This window comes from Protopterus annectens, chromosome 6.part0 (assembly GCF_019279795.1).
Source record: "Protopterus annectens isolate FY-2018-M chromosome 6.part0, PAN1.0, whole genome shotgun sequence".
NCBI lineage: Eukaryota > Metazoa > Chordata > Ceratodontiformes > Protopteridae > Protopterus > Protopterus annectens.
In genome coordinates, this window is record NC_056737.1 from 1,164,794,791 (window position 1) to 1,164,812,358 (window position 17,568).

General features: G+C 42.3%; 1 protein-coding gene across 1 annotated transcript in view; it reads left to right on the plus strand.

The window, feature by feature from the left end:
- PSMD14 (proteasome 26S subunit, non-ATPase 14) overlaps nucleotides 1-17,568 on the plus strand; it is a gene marked incomplete at its 5' end in the record, with an annotated part of 1,148,793 nt that overhangs the window by 299,132 nt on the left and 832,093 nt on the right. The window contains 2 exon segments of the mRNA XM_044074781.1: nucleotides 11,970-12,041; nucleotides 12,667-12,786. Of these exon segments, the coding sequence (XP_043930716.1) occupies nucleotides 11,970-12,041; nucleotides 12,667-12,786 (192 nt within the window).

Below are 17,568 nucleotides of genomic sequence, written 5' to 3' on the forward strand. Positions count from 1 at the left end.
GCAGGGGGGTACACATTCCTACCCCCTCTGCAGACTAGCCATGGCATTGTGGAACACGGCCTTGAGCTACCAAGTACAACTACAAGCTCAATTCCTGCCAGGAAAGCAGAATGTTCTGGCAGACGAACTAAGCAGAAATCTCATGGACCCTCATGAATGGAAACTGGAACCACAGATTTTCAACATGTTGACATACAAATGGGGGAGCTCAGACATAGATCTTTTTGTCTCACCCCAAAACTACCAGTTGGACAAATTTTGCACAAGAACTCATCACAAAAAAGCCTGGAAAGTGAATGCTCTTTTCTTCAGCTGGAAAAAACAGTCTGTGCCTTTTCCACTCTGCCTTTGCTCTCCAAAGTTCTACTAAAAGTCAAACAGGACAAACCAAAAATGATTTTGATTGCTCCACACTGGCCTCGCCAACACTGGTACCCACTCCTGCGCAGTGTGTTACACATTTCTCCATGGCACCTGCCTTAGACACCTTCCTTACTGTCTCAGCAGGAGAACCATTTTCTGCATCCTCAGGTCCAAACATTGAATCTTGCAGCTTGGCTAATCACTTAAATTCACCCTTAGCATCCCTCAGCAAACCTGTGATGGATGTCATTTTGGAGGCGAGAAGACCTAGTACTAGAAAATCTTATGCTGACAAATGGAAAAGATTCTGTGCCTGGAATCAATCTCAAGGGATGAGCACAGCAGTGCCCAATTTACCTCAGATTTTGCAATACTTAACTGAGATGCTTCACAAGGGCTTGTCTTTTCTTCCATAAAGATTCATGCCTCAGCCATTTCAGCTCATTACACCACAGACCCCCCCCCTTCTCTCATCCTCTTCTAAAGCAGTATCTCAGAGGGGACAAAAACTTGAGACCACCCAGGAGAGCTCCAACCCCCTGCCTGAGACCTTAACTTTGTATTGGAGAAACTCACTCTACCTCCTTTCGAGCCAGCTGCAACTGCAGACTTAAAATTTCTTTCCTGGAAAACAGCCTTCCTTTTAGCAATCACTTCAGCTAGAAGGATTTCTGAATTACAGGCCCTTATGGCAGTGGAGCCTTTTCATCATCTTTCATGCGGACAGGGTGTCACTCAGGACCAATCCATCATTCATGCCCAAGGTGGTATCCAGTGTGGCTCTTAATCTTGTAGGTCTTGTAGGTTGGTAGTAGGCTAACTGCCCTTGCGAGCCATTTTAAGCCTAGCTAATAATCCCTTGTGAGACTTAAACCCTGCACCTTGTATTTGTAAGGCAAACACCTTAACTATTAGGCCACCCTCTCAACTGGTCCATCATTTGCCAACTTTCTTTCCCAATCCGCAGAACAAGGGAGAGCGGATTCTGCATTCATTGGATGTACACAGGCAACTCAGATTCTACTTGTACAGGACTAAATCTCGAAGAAAATCTGAACTGCTGGTAGCATTTGCTGCAAGGGCAGAGGGGAAGGCTATTTCAAAGCAAACCATTTCTAAATTGATAAGCCATTGTATTCATTTCTGTTATAAGCACCATGGAAAACTTATCCCCCAGGGGATCAGATCTCATTCCACCAGGGCTGTATCTACTTGCCTTTCTCAGAGGTGTTCCTACCAGGGATATTCTAGAAGCTGCTACCTGGAGTTCAGTTCATACCTTCACCAAGCATTATCACTTACCAATTCTTTCTAAATCCACAGCTGGCTTTGCCACTGCTGTTTTGCAGTGCCTTTTAGCTGGTCCTAACCCTGTAGAAATTCATCCTCCCAACCTTAGCTTTGGGAATCTACCCAAATGTAATGACTGCAACAGTGAAACACGAAGAACATAGTACAGTTGTGTACACTTACCATAAATAGATGTTCGAGTGTATTCACTGTTGCAGTCCTGGTTATCCTCCCACCAGCCCCCTGTTTTTCTTTTCCTATACCTCTTTTTTCTTTTATTATGCTTAAAAGCCTTTTTGGTGTATTTGCTTTTCTTTGGAGGTATATCTTTGTGTTTTTCATTATATATTTATATATATATTTTGCTCCCCATTTGGGGGGCACCTGACATCTGGGGCAAGAAAAACTGATGTAATGGCGTCGGCTGCATGTTTTATACCCCTGACTACATGATGTCATGGAAGAAGGGACAGCAACCGATGCAGGACCCAAGATTTTGTTAATCAGGCCGACTGAGGGCAACCTGCCAGCAGATTACCCAAATGTAATGACTGCAACAGTGAATACACTCGAACATCTACATTTATGGTAAGTGTACACATCTGTACTTTCTTCGTGTTTCACTGTTGCAGTCCTCACACTTGGGTGATCTGCCTGCAGGTAGCCCTCAGTCGGCCCGAATACCAGGGTCTTGGGATTTCTGCATCGGATGCTGTTGCTTCCATGATGTCAGGTCGTTAGGGGTGTAAAACAGGCAGCAGACACCATTACATCAGTCTTTCTTGCCTAGGAGCCCGAAGCAGAAGCAGTTTGCAAGTGCCGGTCGACCGTTACCTGAAATTTTCGTTTTTCCAATGGGAAAACCTCTCAATGTATGCCTTTCCCCCTCTGCCCCTCCTCTCAAAAGTACTACTCAAGATCAAACAGGACGGGCCAAGGTCCATTCTTATTGCTCCAGACTGACCATGTCAGCACTGGTACCCACTCTTACGCAGTCTGACAGCAGTGTCACCCTGGCACCTTCACCAGACTCCTACCCTGCTGTCTCAGCAGGAGGGACAGATTTTGCATCCACAGTTGCAAACCCTAAAGCTTGCAGCCTGGCTTATCCCCTGAATACACCACTAGCAACCCTCAGCAAACAAGTGCTGGACATCATTCTTGAAGCCAGAAGGCTTAGTACTAGGAAATCCTATGCTGCAAATTGGAAAAGATATTGTCCTTGGAATCAGTCTCAAGGAAGGGACAGAGCAGTGCTCTCCTTACCTCTAATCGTGGATTACCTAGCAGAGCTACTCCACAGAGGCCTATCCTTCTCCTCCAGTAAGATTCATGCCTTTGCCATCTCAGCTCATTATAATACTGAGTCACCTCTGTTTTCTCACCCTCTCATCAAACAGTTCCTGAGAGAGGCTAACAACTTAAGGCCCCCTAGGAGAGCACCCACCCCTGCTTGGGACCTTAACTTTGTACTGGAAAAGCTCATGCTTCCCTGTTTTGAACCTGCTGCTTCAGCAGAGTTAAAATTCCTCTCTTGGAAAACAGCCTTGCTTTTAGCCATAACTTCAGCAAGAAGAGTGTCTGAGTTACAGGCGCTAATGGCTGTGAAACCCTTCATTATTTTCCATGCTGACAGGGTTTCTCCTCAGGACTAACACGTCCTTTATGCCTAAGGTGGAGACCAGTGTGGCTCTAAACCAGTCCAAACCAATCCATCCATTTGCCAACTTTCTTCCCTAATCTTTAGAATAAAGGGGAAAGGATCCTGCACTCCTTGGACGTGCACAGATAGCTCAGGTTCTACCTTGACAAGACTAAACCTTTCAGAAAAATCTGACCAGTTGCTAGTCAGCTTTGCTACAGGGGCAGAGGACAAGGCCATTTCAAAACAAACCATTTCTAAATGGATAGCACACCGCATCCATGTCTGCCACAAGCACCATGGAAAACCTACCCCACAGGGGATCAGACCACATTCCACTAGGCCTACTTCCACCTCTACAGCATTTCTCAGGGGAGTCCCTACCAGGGACATTCTGGAAGCTGCAACCTGGAGTTCTGTACACACCTTCACCAAGATTTTTTCTAAATCCAGAGCTAGATTTGCTACAGCAGTCTTACAAGGCTTGCTAGCCAGCCCTAACACTTCTTGACTGCCTCCACCCTTCCTCAGCTTTGGGAATCAACCCAAGTGTGATGACTGCAACAGTGAAACACGGAGCATATAGTACAGCTGTGTACACTTAACATAAATGCAGATGTTCGAGTGTGTTCGCTGTTGCAGTCCTGGCTTCCCTCCCTCCAGCCCCCTGGTTTTCTCTATCCTTTCTACTTCTCCACTCTGTGGCCATTTTTACTGGCAGTGGCATTTACTTTTTGGTGTTCCCACCATATACTAGCTTCTTATTTGTGGGCTCCTGACATTTGCGGCAAGAAAAACTGATGTAATGGCGTCAGCTGCCTGTTTTATACCCCCTGGCGACCTGACATCATGGAAGAAGCGACAGCATCTGACGCAGAAATCCCAAGACTCTGGTATTCAGGCCAACTGAGGGTTACCTGCAGGCAGATAACCGAAGTGTGATGACTGCAACCGTGAATACTTGAACATCTACATTTATGGCAAGTGTACACAACTGTACTTTCTTTATACAGTGGTAGAGTTTGGGGATCTGGGAAAGTGTTGTGATGTTCGTGTTTCACTGTTGCAGTCATTACTCTTGGGATTATCCTGCTGGCAGGCTACCTGCAGTCAGCCTGAATTCCAAAGTCTTGGTCCGGCGTCGGTTGCTGTCGCCTCTTCCCTGACATCAGAGCGACTGGGGTATAAAAGATGCAGCCGACGCCATTTTCTTCAGTCTTTCTTGCCGCACGGTGCCTGAAGCAGAAGCAGTTCGCAAGTGGCCGGTTGGTCTACTCCTGAGATTTTCGTGTTTGAATTTCAGATCCGAAGTCTTCATTTAAAGCTAAGTACCCCGTTGGGGAAACTTTTTTCTTGCTCCAGACCGATGTCAGAAAAAGTTAATAATTGCATTTCTTGTGGGAAGCAAATACCTCATAAGGACTTAGATTCTTATTGTATTCCTTGCCTAGGCCCTGATCACGACGTTGCTAATTGCAGGTTTTGTGCTAGATTTAACCAACGCACTATTAAGCGTTGATACGATTTTGCATTTCATTACTTTGGCCAAAGATTTAATTACACAATGTCGTTGGATAGTCATGCGACTACCGCAATTCACAAGAAACGCAAGGAAAAGGACAGGCATCCGAGGTCCAAAACTGAAGAGGCTTCTTCTAAGCCAGTCACTGGTTCGCCGGTTCTCAGTGAGGCACTTTCGCAGCCCCTGACGCCCACTACCTCAGAGCTGCAGGCTGCATCCGACTCCCACGTGGAGCAGACTAGGCCTCTGGAAACTCAAGGTATTGGACACTTGGAAAATATTCCCTCAGATGGGTCCGGAGCCGCTGAGTAGGCATCGGCTTCTGAGGGTGTTTTCAGGCCTACACAGTTGTATATAAAACCGACTATATCTTCAAAGGCAAAGACTAAAGCACCACTAAAGACAAATAAACAAGTGCAGCAAGTCCATGGACAGGCCTCCATGCCTAAAAAACAGATGCTCAAAATGTCCGAAGACCTAATAACTTTGATTAGGGGTTCCCATCCCCCTCCTGATAAGGGGCCTAGGCAAGAGACAGAATATGAATCTTCAGATCAGGTTTCCATTTCCTGTGACTCCTCTTCTGAACAGGAATACTCTCTCCCTCCCTATGAGGATTCCGATGCTGAAGAATCTATCCCTTCAGCCTCCCCTCCTGAGGATTATTCTTTTGGGGAAACCCTGCATACCATTAGGGAGCACTTCCACTGGGAGAGCCAAGACTACTCAGAATCTAAGAAAAGGCTCAGAGACTTTCTTTTACTACCTCAGCACAGGCCTCTTGCTATCCCTCCTGTTTTAGACATTGTAGATGATGTATTTTCAGAGTCCGGCCTGTCTCCTGAATCTTTACCCCCTGCACCTGTTAAGCCAAACAGATACTACAGGGTTCCAGATTCACATAAATTTCCTTATAAAAACCCTGCTGCTGACCCAGAAACTATTTCTTAGGGTCCCAAAGGGGTCAAGGCTTCCACTGCAAAAAACCCTATCCCCTCTGATAGGATTCAAGGGCACTGGACAGATGGGGGAAAAAGGTTTACACTTCTGCTACCTTGGCTGTGAGGGCTTTAAATTGTCAATTTCATATGCTTAAATATCAGCAATACTTAATGTCACTGCTTAAACAGAAAATGTTAACAAATTCTGAATGTGCAGAAAACAAGGAAATGCAGGATTTATTGCATGCAACTGAACAAATAGGAAAGCATACTTTGCAATGTGGTTTTGATTCTCTGGAGGCCTCTTGCAGGGCCGCTGTTACGGGTTCAGTCATTAGGCGGCATGCTTGGTTAAGCGAACAGAATCTGCCTGATCATGTTAAAGCAAAATTATTAGATGCTCCATTACAGCATGATACTTTGGTGTCAAAGCAGAAGAGGTGTTGAAGAAAATGGAGGACAAAGCAAAATCTATGCAGACCATTAAGGATTTCTTACAGGTGCAGCCACCCAGATTTAGCAGGAACTGGCCTACAAAGAATTGGTCCTTTCCAGTGTCAGACAGGCCACAAAGAGGCAGATACAGATGCCCCAGAGGCAGATCCCAGCCCCAAGGCTCATACAGGCCTAAACAATGGGGTGCTTCTACGTCCAAAAACGGAGAAGACAAATCACAGCCATACAGGAAACAGTCCCAATGACTTTCCTCTGCCAGCACCAAGCACTTATCTTTTGGCAGCCCCCTTAGGGGGGAAACTAGCACTTTTTTCACAAAATTGGCACATGATCACCCAGGACAAATGGGTCTTGAACATAGTGTCTCAGGGCTACAGGTTCCACTTTCACACCCTGCCAAGGGCAAGAGGTATGCCAGACCTGCCACACAATCAATGGGCAGAGGCACAAAAACAAGTTTCATCCCTCATGGACATGAGGGCCATTCAGCGAGTACCACAGCAAGAGCAGGGACAAGGTTTTTACTTGAGACTTTTCTTGGTACCCAGAAAGGACAAAGCCTGGAGACCAATACTGGACCTGTCTATTCTAAACACATTTCTGGACGTTCCAAAATTCAAAATGTTGACTCTGCAGCAGCTTCTGCCCATGCTGGGCAAGAAGGCTTGGCTTGTAACTTTGGACCTAAAATAGGCATACCTGCATGTCCCAATAAGGCAATCTTGCAGAAGATACCTCAGCTTCATAGCTGGATCAATGCACTACCAATTCTCTGCACTACCCTTTGGCTTATCTACTGCGCCCAGGGTCTTCACAGAATGCCTGGCACCAGTAATTGCATTTTGCAGACAAAGAGGAATTCAAATATATCCTTACTTGGACGACTGCCTTATTCAAGCAGAGAACAAGGACATTCTACTAAAGCATCTGGCATTTGTAAAAAGATTACTAATTTGTGTAGGGTACACAGTAAACGAAAAGAAATCAAAACTAGTACTCTCTCAAGAGATAATATTCCTGGGTGCAAGCTTAAATACTACTGCCCAGATGGCTTATCTCACGCCAGACAAACAAAGGCAACTGACTTCTTACTTCAAAATGTTGGCAACAAAGACCCAGTTATCTGCAAAAAAAATTCTGCAGGCTTTGGGCTTCATGGCATCATGCATTCTGCTAATTCCATATGCCAGACTGCATATGAGGAAATTACAATGGTATCTAAAACGTGTTTGGACTCAACATTGCCACAGCCTGGAAACATTAATTACCCTTATTCCCTGCCTGCAACAGGAGTTTCGATGGTGGGAACAGGCCTGTCACCTCAACAAGGGACAGCCATTCACCTTACCCACAGCCAGGCAGACACTAACAACGAATGCATCAGATTGTGCCTGGGGGCCCACATGGCAGGAAAATGTATTCAGGGCACATGGCCCGCAAGCCAGATGCATCTTCATATCAATCAAAAAGAGATGCTAGCTGTTCAGAATGCCCTGACAGCTTTCAAGGATCTACTTCATCCAGAACAACTACTGATAAAGACGGACAATACTGCAGTCATGTGGTACATAAACAAGCAGGGAGGCACACATTCTTACCCCCTCTGCAGACAAGCCACGACTTTGTGGGACACAGCATTGACTTATCAAGTTCACCTGCAAGCACAATTCCTGCCAGGAAAGATAAATACTCTGGCAGACGAACTAAGCAGAAACCTCATGGATCCCCACGAGTGGAAACTGGATCCACAAGTCTTCAGCATGATAACGAGGAAATGGGGATACCCAGACATAGATCTATTTGCCTCCCCTCACAACTGCCAACTACAGAGATTCTGCACAAAGACTTATCACAAGCAAGCATGGAAAGTGGATGCCTTATCCTTCAGCTGGAAAAACCTAACAGTATATGCCTTTCCTCCACTGCCTCTCCTCCCCAAGGTACTCCTAAAGGTCAGACAAGAGAAGCCAAATATAATACTGATTGCCCCAGACTGGCCACGCCAGTACTGGTACGCAATCCTAAAGAACTTGTCTCTAGGTCCAGCCTGGACATTGCCTCAAATTTCTCACTTACTGACCCAACAAAACAATCAGATCCTGCACAGCCAACTCAGGACCTTAAATCTGGCAGCATGGCGGATAATGTAGCCATTCACAACACTCCTCTCTCCAAAGCTGTGATGGATGTTATTTTGGAGGCCAGGAGGCCCAGTACCAGAAAATCTTATGCAGAAAAATGGAAGAGATTCTGTGCTTGGAACCAGGCACAAGGAATTGACACGTCTGTACCAAATATTCCTCAGGTTTTACAATACTTAACTGAGATGCTGGACAAAGGCCTATCCTTTTCATCAATTAAGATCCATGCGTCTGCCATTTCAGCCCATTACAATATGGAACCACCTATCTTTTCTCATCCTTTAATAAGGCAGTACCTCAGAGGGGCCAAAAACATAAGACCTCCAAGGAGAGCACCAATACCTGCATGGGACCTCAATTATGTTTTGGAAAAACTCACACTGCCTCCTTTTGAGCCAGCATCAACAGCTGATATAAAATTCTTATCCTGGAAAACAGCTCTGCTCCTAGCAATAACCTTTGCAAGACGAGTCTCAGAGTTACAGGCACTCATGGCTGTGTGGAACATTTTATCATTTTCTATCCAGACAGGGTTTCTCTGAGGACAAACCCGACATTTATGCCTAAGGTGTGGTGTCCAGTGTGGCCCTTACCCAAACCATTCACTTGCCTACCTTTTATCCAAACCCACAGAACAAGGGTGAGAGACTTCTGCATTCTTTGGACTTACACAGCTACGCTTCTACTTGGACAGAACTAAAGCTTTCAGAAAGACTGAGCAACTTTTAGTGGCATATGCTGCAGGATCACAAGGAAAGGCTATCTCAAAACAGACTATTTCAGAATGGATAGGCCATTGCATTCATTTCTGCTACTCACAACATGGCAAATCAGTGCCTAAGGGCATTAGGCCACGTTCAACCAGAGCAGCAGCCTTCCTCAGAGGAGTACCAACTAAAGACATCTTAGATGCTGCAACTTGGAGTTCAGTGCACACTTTTACAAAGCACTACCACTTACCTCTCTACTCTAAATTCAGAGCAGGCTTTGCCACTGCAGTTCTGCAGGGCCTCATAGCTTTTCCTAATCCTATTTAGCCACAGCCACCCATCCTCAGCTTTGGGATTCAACCCAAGAGTAATGACTGCAACAGTGAAACACGATGAACATAGTACAGTTGTGTACCTACCATAAATGTAGATGTTCGAGTGTATTCACTGTTGCAGTCCAGGTTACCCTCCCACCATCCCCCTTTCTTTTGCTGGGTCTTATCTGTACATCTCTATTCTATACAACCTATGTGGTGTATTTGCTTGTAGATGAAGGAAATGTTTACTTTAGTGTATGCATGTTTATTGGCATAATTTTTTTAGCCTAACCTTTTGGGGGCACCTGACATCTGGGGCAAGAAAAACTGAAGAAAATAGCGTCGGCTGCATCTTTTATACCCCTGGCGCTCTGATGTCAAGGAAGAGGCGACAGCAACCGACGCCGGACCAAGACTTTGGAATTCAGGCTGACTGCGGGTAGCTTGTCAGCAGGATAACCCCAAGAGTAATGACTGCAACAGTGAATACACTCGAACATCTACATTTATGGTAGGTACACAACTGTACTTTCTAAGCTACCAGAATCATGATGGTCAGACCTACATGTAGATTAAAATGTACCCCAGCTGTACACATGTATTAACTTTTCATTTGTTGTACATATATATAAACACCTGGAGTTTTATGTGCAGTTGTGGAGAACTCATTTTGCCAAAACAGTGACAGAATGGAGTTGTTACAAAGGAGGGCAACAAAATGTTGGTTAATCTTTTCCAAAATCCATGTATTAGTAAGATTACTAGAGCCAACGCTGTATACCCTAAGAGAAAATGTATAGGTTGGAGATATGTTTGAAACATTTTAAGTACCTCTTTGGAGTCCTGAAAATCCAAATGGGGGTACTCTTTCTCAAAAAATGAGTGATAGGGAATGTAAGAGGTCTCATTTTGAAGATAATTGCTGGGAAGGTCAAGAGATGCGGGACATATTTAAACCTTAGAGGTGTTGGACAGTTGGATAGTATTCCTTAAGAAATGGCAACATCAGAAACTGAGACAATCAAAATGCTTAGAGCAGGCACAAGGCAAGTTTTTTTTTTTTTTTTTTTTTTAAACAGCAACAAAAAACGCTTTTAGTTAAACACTTTACTGAGAGTGAACATTGTATTGGAAGTTACTAGTCTCTAGACTGGGGTGACTTTTCTTTTGTATGGTTCCAGACCTTGTTCATTTACTTTTCAGCTGTAGTCATTATAAGCTGTTTCTTTTCAGATTGCAGAGAACTTGGCATTATTATTTTAGGAAATAGTCAACTTTGTCAGAGCCTGCCCGCCTCGCCTGATTTCATTTTCATACTTGCGTTTCTGTAGTTTTTTTGACAACAGAAGCGGAATGGAGGTCTTTTAGTGGCATGATGTGTGCATCAGTAATAGAATCTTCAGACCTAGTTATTTGATTCTTAACTTCATCAGCTTCAGCTGTAGAACAAACACAAGTTTAGTGTACCTATCCACTCGGCAGAATAAAACAAACAAGTCAACCTGGGGAAGTTTGAGAAAGAAGTCGGGAGATAATTTAGTCAAAAAGGTGAGTAAGCATGACTGGTTAGAAAAGGTTGTTTTTACTAAAAACAGTTTGCTTTAGTGGAACCTAGAATAGTGCAAGTTACATTTGGGTACTTAAAATAAATAAATTAATTTAAAAAAAAAATGATTTACTTTGAAAAAGAGCAGTCAGGGATCACATAGTGAAATGGAGTTCATCCTTTATTGCCTTACTTTGCTTGTTCCATCACATCTAAAATACACCGCATCTTTTATGGTGACTGCATTGGTTGCTGGTGTGCTGTTTGGGGCTGTGTGACGTAAGAAAAAAAAAATCTCAAATTATAAAAACTGTTGTAAAATGAATGGCCGATATATTACATCTCAACTAGTATGCTTCTTGCTGTTGACAGAGCATTGATGATTTGGAAATAAATTGTGCTAATTTTTCAAACAGCCCATAAGGCAAATAGCAGTGTATTTTGTTCACAGCTTTTGTACCTAGGGAGCTGTGATGTGTTTCTCTCCTACAGTGCCCTTGGCAGATACCTGCAAAGTGCTCCCACAGCCCTAATCTGCAAGTTATCTTTAGCTCATAGTTGACAACTCCGAAGAAATTAGCTGCTTGATTTTTGGTGCAGCTAATCATGTCATCCTAGCATTATTTATGGTCACACTGTTGTTAGATGAAGTGCACAGATAATCGCTGACACTTGACAGCGAGTGTGCAAAATGAAAGCTTGCCCATTTGTCCATCAGTAGTTATTGTGCCTGACTTATTTCCTTAGTTGGCAGAAGTAAATATAAAAAGGCACTGCATTTGCATTTTTTATAACGCTGTTGTACTGTTTTGATACTGAAGTTTATTTTGAACAGCTATACAGACATCTGGGGCTTTTGACTTTAACATTGTAACTATTTTTTTTTTTGGTCATTTGAGGCATATTTTTGATACAAGTGTTAGCACCTAGGATATACAACTGTTGGCAAAGTTGTTGACTTTACTGAAGTATACAAGTTTGATATGCTCAAGGAGTTCAGAAACCATAGTCAGCTAATTGTGGTGTGTTGATGTTTCACAGGGTCCACCAGCAGATGCCCCAGCAGTGGACACAGCAGAACAGGTGTATATATCATCTCTTGCTTTGCTAAAGGTAAGACTTTTCAGTTGTCATTAGACATGGAATAATGTTAGTGTTTTGCATATTCATAGACTGACAAACACAAAATACAGACTAAACCAGACATGGTGCATGCACAGAAGCTTCCCAAGATTGAGGGATGAGTGAAACATAGCTAATATCAGATATATTTGTTTCCCTGGGTATGTTTATTGCATATGAATATTTTGGGGAAACATGGGACTAATTTAAGTTTGAACTGAAGCAGATGATTTCAAGTAGTAATTCTGCTGTGTTGTAAATGGATGTTTGATAGGTTGTACAGCAGACAGACGTTTAATTCCTCGACATTGGAGAGCAGTGTGTGTGAGGAGCAATTTCTATATTTTATTGTGTCACGTTATCTTAATTGTTGCTTTGAAGTTTTGAAACTTTGGGTACCTGCAAGTGAAGTAGTTGAAGCAAAGTAGTATATTTCAGAAATGTTACAGAGCTCACAGAACGCACTGAATACATGCTGTACATACTGCACATTGAATATTGACAGCTCTGGTTTTGCATTCTGTCACAGATAAATACAGTCATTGCTGCTGTTTTGATTCAGTCCTAATTTACTGGTTCTTCAGACAGACTGCTAACATTCTGTGTACATTTGCAGATGCTGAAACATGGCCGGGCTGGTGTACCTATGGAAGTAATGGGTCTGATGCTTGGTGAATTTGTTGATGATTACACCGTTAGAGTGATTGATGTATTTGCCATGCCGCAGTCTGGAACAGTGAGTGTTTGGAATTTTAACTTTTTTATTTAATTAAAAAAAAGGAATCTAAAGACTTTGACAACTGAATCATTCAGAGTTACACTACTGTGTTTTAGGAAATCAGATATAATTTTGGAATTATTTCGGCAGACGTTCTTAGTTTGGCACAGTTTGTGGGAGAATTTGCATCAGAGTTTGGTATAATTTACAAAAGCATTTTCAGCTGAGAACAGGTAGTCCTGTTCATGTAAGATTTAGGTGTGTTGACTGAAGCACTTATCCAGGACTTCAGACCGTACAGTTTTTTGGTCATTGGATTTTGGTTTTAGTCCACTTTTTCAGCTTACTGCAGATGTTGTCTTCATTTAGCTATGTAGTATTTGTCTGTGTGTCTTTCTAAGTTATTTTAGCAGTTCCTGCATATTGTTTTTCAGTACAGCTTTGAGCAGTCCGACATTGACTATGATCAGCTGAATTTATTTTTATTTATTTATTTTATTTTTATTTTACATTTGTTTACCGGGTTAGTCCAACTGGATACATATCCCTTTTCAGCAGAGACCCGGGGAGAAAAGCTCCACAGTACAAAAGGTTTTGAGTTACATTTCAACAATTTCAAAATAACATGGTAAGGTAATCAAAAAGTTTAAACATAACAGTTGCAAGAAAGTTCAAGGAAAAAAAGAAAAACATATTCATAATTGAGACAAGGTTTAGGTTTGCATTACATAGTAACAGTTTTTGGATATCATAGTAAGAAGAGACATCAAGTTAAAAATTAGCTATAACTTAAGTAATTCATATGATAAGTGGATTAATGAAAACATAGGATCTTTGGACACTATTAAAGATGATATTATAGGCTCCAAGAGATAGGTAAAGAAATATCGAGTATAATGCTCATAGGGATTCATAAATAGGGGGTGTTACAGTGAGCTAGAGATCCTGTACTATAGTTTAGTAGGGCAGTAGTAGAATAAGAGAGAGAAAAATGGCATCGGGAGATAGCATGGATAGTATTGGGATTTTTAGGACTAGTCAGGTTTGGTACAGGAACATAGCCAATGCGCTTTTAGGAAAGATTTGAGGTTACTTTTGAACTTGCTAAGGGAGGTAGTTAGTCTTAGGTCGCTAGGAAGGGAGTTCCATAGTTTTCCAATGGAATTAGCATAAAGAGCATCCCCACCTAAGTTATTAGTTTTGATTGTTTGTACTAGTTCACTATTGGAGGATCTAAGGCAGCTGAGATTAGAATAGGGGGTGAAAAGTTTGTTTATTGAGGGGGTTTTATGTGGTTCCTTGATTATTTTAAATGCTTCAGTAAGTTGATTAAGTTTAAGAAGATTGGGGAGTTCTAACCAGGCTAGTTTTTTAGGTTTAGGCAGTGATGAGTATGGTGTTCGCCTGTTACGAATTTGGCAATATGATTATAAGTCATAGAGAGTTTGTTGAGCTCAGTTTTATTAAGGAAGGAGAATACTGGGGAGGCGTACAGTAGGGTGGAGAGAAGATGTGTACGTGCAATGGTTAGTTTGGTAGTAGGGGTTAGAAAGTTTTTAATTCTATACATAGAGCCTAGTTTCTTGTTTACAGTTTTTATAGTTTGACTGATGTGCATATCAAATTTGAGCTTGTGATCAATAGTAACTCCAAGTAGTTTGGCATTAGTGCCAGGCTCTATGATGGTACCATTTGTGGACTGAACATGGAAGGTCCTATTATTAGTAAGTGTAGGGTGTTGTGCTAAGGAAGAGGCTGAGGTGGGGAAAATTAGTAGTAGCTTGGTTTTTGTTGGATTCAAGATCAGTTTCTTCTCAATGAACCATGTTTCAACTGCAGCAAAGCAGTTTTGGGTAATTACTTGGAGATTATGGAGGGCCGGAGCAGATCAGAGTGGAGTCATCTGCATATTGAATGCAGGTTGCATTAGGGATTACTGAATAGAGATAATTTATAAATACAGAAAAGAGAAGGGACCAGTATAGAGCCTTGGGAACTCCTATGGTGTTTGGTAGTAATTGAGATAGCTTGCTTTGCCACTGGACAGCTTGTTGTCTCCCTGACAGGTAGGCATCAAGCCAGCTTAGGGCTGAGTAGTCTAGGTGAATAGTTTTCAGGGTGTGGAGCAGTGCTTGGTGATTAACCATGTCAAAAGCTTTTGACAAGTCCAGAAAGAGAGCAGAGGTAATTAGTTTATTATTTCGGTTGCAGTTGACTGAGTCAACAAAGGAGAGGAGGGCAGTGGTTGTACTGTGATGGGGGGCCGTGTTGCGTGTTAGACAAAAGATTATTTAGAGTTAGATAGTGGAGGAGTTGCTTATGAACACATCTTTCCATAATTTTTGCTATTGGGGACATTATTGCTATAGGTCTAAAATTTGATATTTCTGTGGAGGCGCCCTTGTGAAGTGGGATGACATATGATATTTTCCACATAGTGGGGATTTTAGACTCTGTAATGCTTCTATTTATCAGAATGGAGATAGGATAGGCTATAACATCTGATGCTATTTGTAGGTATTCAGCTGGGAGTCGATCGGACGATAAGCTGGATGGTTTAAGTTTCTTTAATAGGGAGCTAATATAGGAGGTGGATATTGGATGAAGGTTAAAGGCAAGTGGAGATTTACCAGCAGTATTGGTTGTGAGGGGGGTAGGATTAGTTGTGGAAGGTGAGGAGGAAGGTAACTTGCCGGCTAGGGACTGGATGGTCTCAGTAAAACATGAGTTAAACGTATTGGCTATTTCATCCGGGTCTTTACCAGTAAGTTTAGTAGGGGTAGGAGTAGAGGGTTTCCCAGAGTGAAGAAGGTTATTAAAACCTGCCCAAAACTTTTTTGGGTTATTCTGATGTTTGTCCTGGAGGTGGCAGTAATAGTTTTTATCTTGGGTGATATGTGACTTTGTAGAATTTCTTAGCTGCTGAAATTTAATACGATCTAAGGGCAATTTCGTGGATTGCCACTTTTCCCAAGCTTGGTCTCTAAGCTTAATTTTTGATTTTGTTTCCTTAGTTAGCCATGGTGCTATGCGAATTTTTGATCTTATAAGGCGGTTTGGTGCATGGGAGTCCAGTATTTTTAGAAATGTGTCGTTAAAATAACCCACACTCTCATCTAGGGGAAGTGACTTTAGCCTTGACCAGTTACAGGATTTAAGTTCTTCTAGGAAAAGTTCTGGAAGAAATTTTTTCTTATTTCTAATAAGTCTATATATCGGAGGTCTTGTGATAGCCATTTTGTCCTTCCTTATGTATGTGACTAGGTGGTCGCTGAGATCATTGGGGAGGGTACCTGTGGTATAGTTATTTGTATCTTTATTGGTAAGAATCCAGTCGATGGTGCTTTCTTTTTGCTTAGTATTACCAATTCTTGTAGGGGAAGTAATGTTTTGGGAAAAGCCATATAGGTTAATAGGTGGGGGATTAATATGGTCAGAGAATTGTGTCCAGTCTATGTTGACGTCTCCCAGTATGATGGTCTCTTGGGGGTAGTTTATGGTTAACCAATTTAGGGTTACTTCCAAGGTTTCTAAGTTTTTCCCTGGAGGAATGTAAACTACAATGAGATTAATGGTCTTATGTTTATTTAGGCATATTTGTAGGGCAATTAGCTCCATATTAGCGACCTTAGGGGGTTGTATTGGGTTCAATATGATATTCAGAGTATTTCTAAACATTACCGCTATTCCACCACCCTTTTTTTTTATCCGATCAACCCTCAACATATTAAACCCAGGTGGAAGTATCTCTTCATCCTTTGTGGATGGTTTAAGCCAGGTTTCAGTTAGGCACATAATGTCTGGGAGATGCATGGCTAATAATGCATGAAGATTCTGAACCTTGTTATTTATACTTCTAAGATTGAGATGAAACATAAGGAGAGTGCTGGAAGATTTTGAGGCTACATTTGAGGAAGTGGAGTCAAGATTGGTAATTGGGCCTGGGTTGGGGTGTATATCCCCATCTTTGGCTATACATTTTTTCAGTTGGTCAATTAGTCTTAGTAGTTTAAAAAGTATCTTTAGACTATGTTTAGTAGTAGTTACTTTGGGGTATCGTTGAGTTAAGTATTCAGTTTTGAAGTATGGTGTAGTGGGGTAAATGATAGTAGAAGTAGGATAGGAGGGATGATTTGTATATTTGCATGTGTGTCCATTGGGGAAATGAATACCAAATAGAGTGTAGTTTTCATATCTGGTTGCAAAGTAAGGGATAAGTAATAGTACCGCTAGTATTGAAATAATGGTTATTACTTTGCACATGATTATGTATAAGCAAATGGCTGTCAGCGTAGGTTGCTTTTGAAAATGCCTGTTAAGGTATTGGTAGATGGGCGGGATTGTGGGATGAGAGGTATTCAATTGGTAGGGGACTGTAATTGGTTTAGAGTTAGTGGGTTGGGTTTACTGACCTCATAAATGTAGAGATAGTGGGGGCGGGTGGGATATGGGGGCAGGGTGGGGAGCGGAGCGAGCCCGAAGCGAGGCCAGCCGAGCGATACACAAGTCAGAAGTTTGCAAGGTCTTAAAGCCGGCTACATGTAAGTAACGGGGCTGCTATTTGAGTTACTTACAGTTGTAGTATACTTTACTTAGTACTTAAGCACAGTTACATGAGCTAATTTCAGGTTAAGTTTACGACCAGCTTCTTTGATAAATCCCTAGATAGATAACCAAGAAAAGTATAGGGATATGAAGTTGTTTAGGGGGAAGGCTGTCAAGTTAGATGCTAGGTACTGTTGTGTTTCCTGCCTGCAAGACTCTTTCAGGCCTTAATAATAATATGTTGAGGGTTTAGAT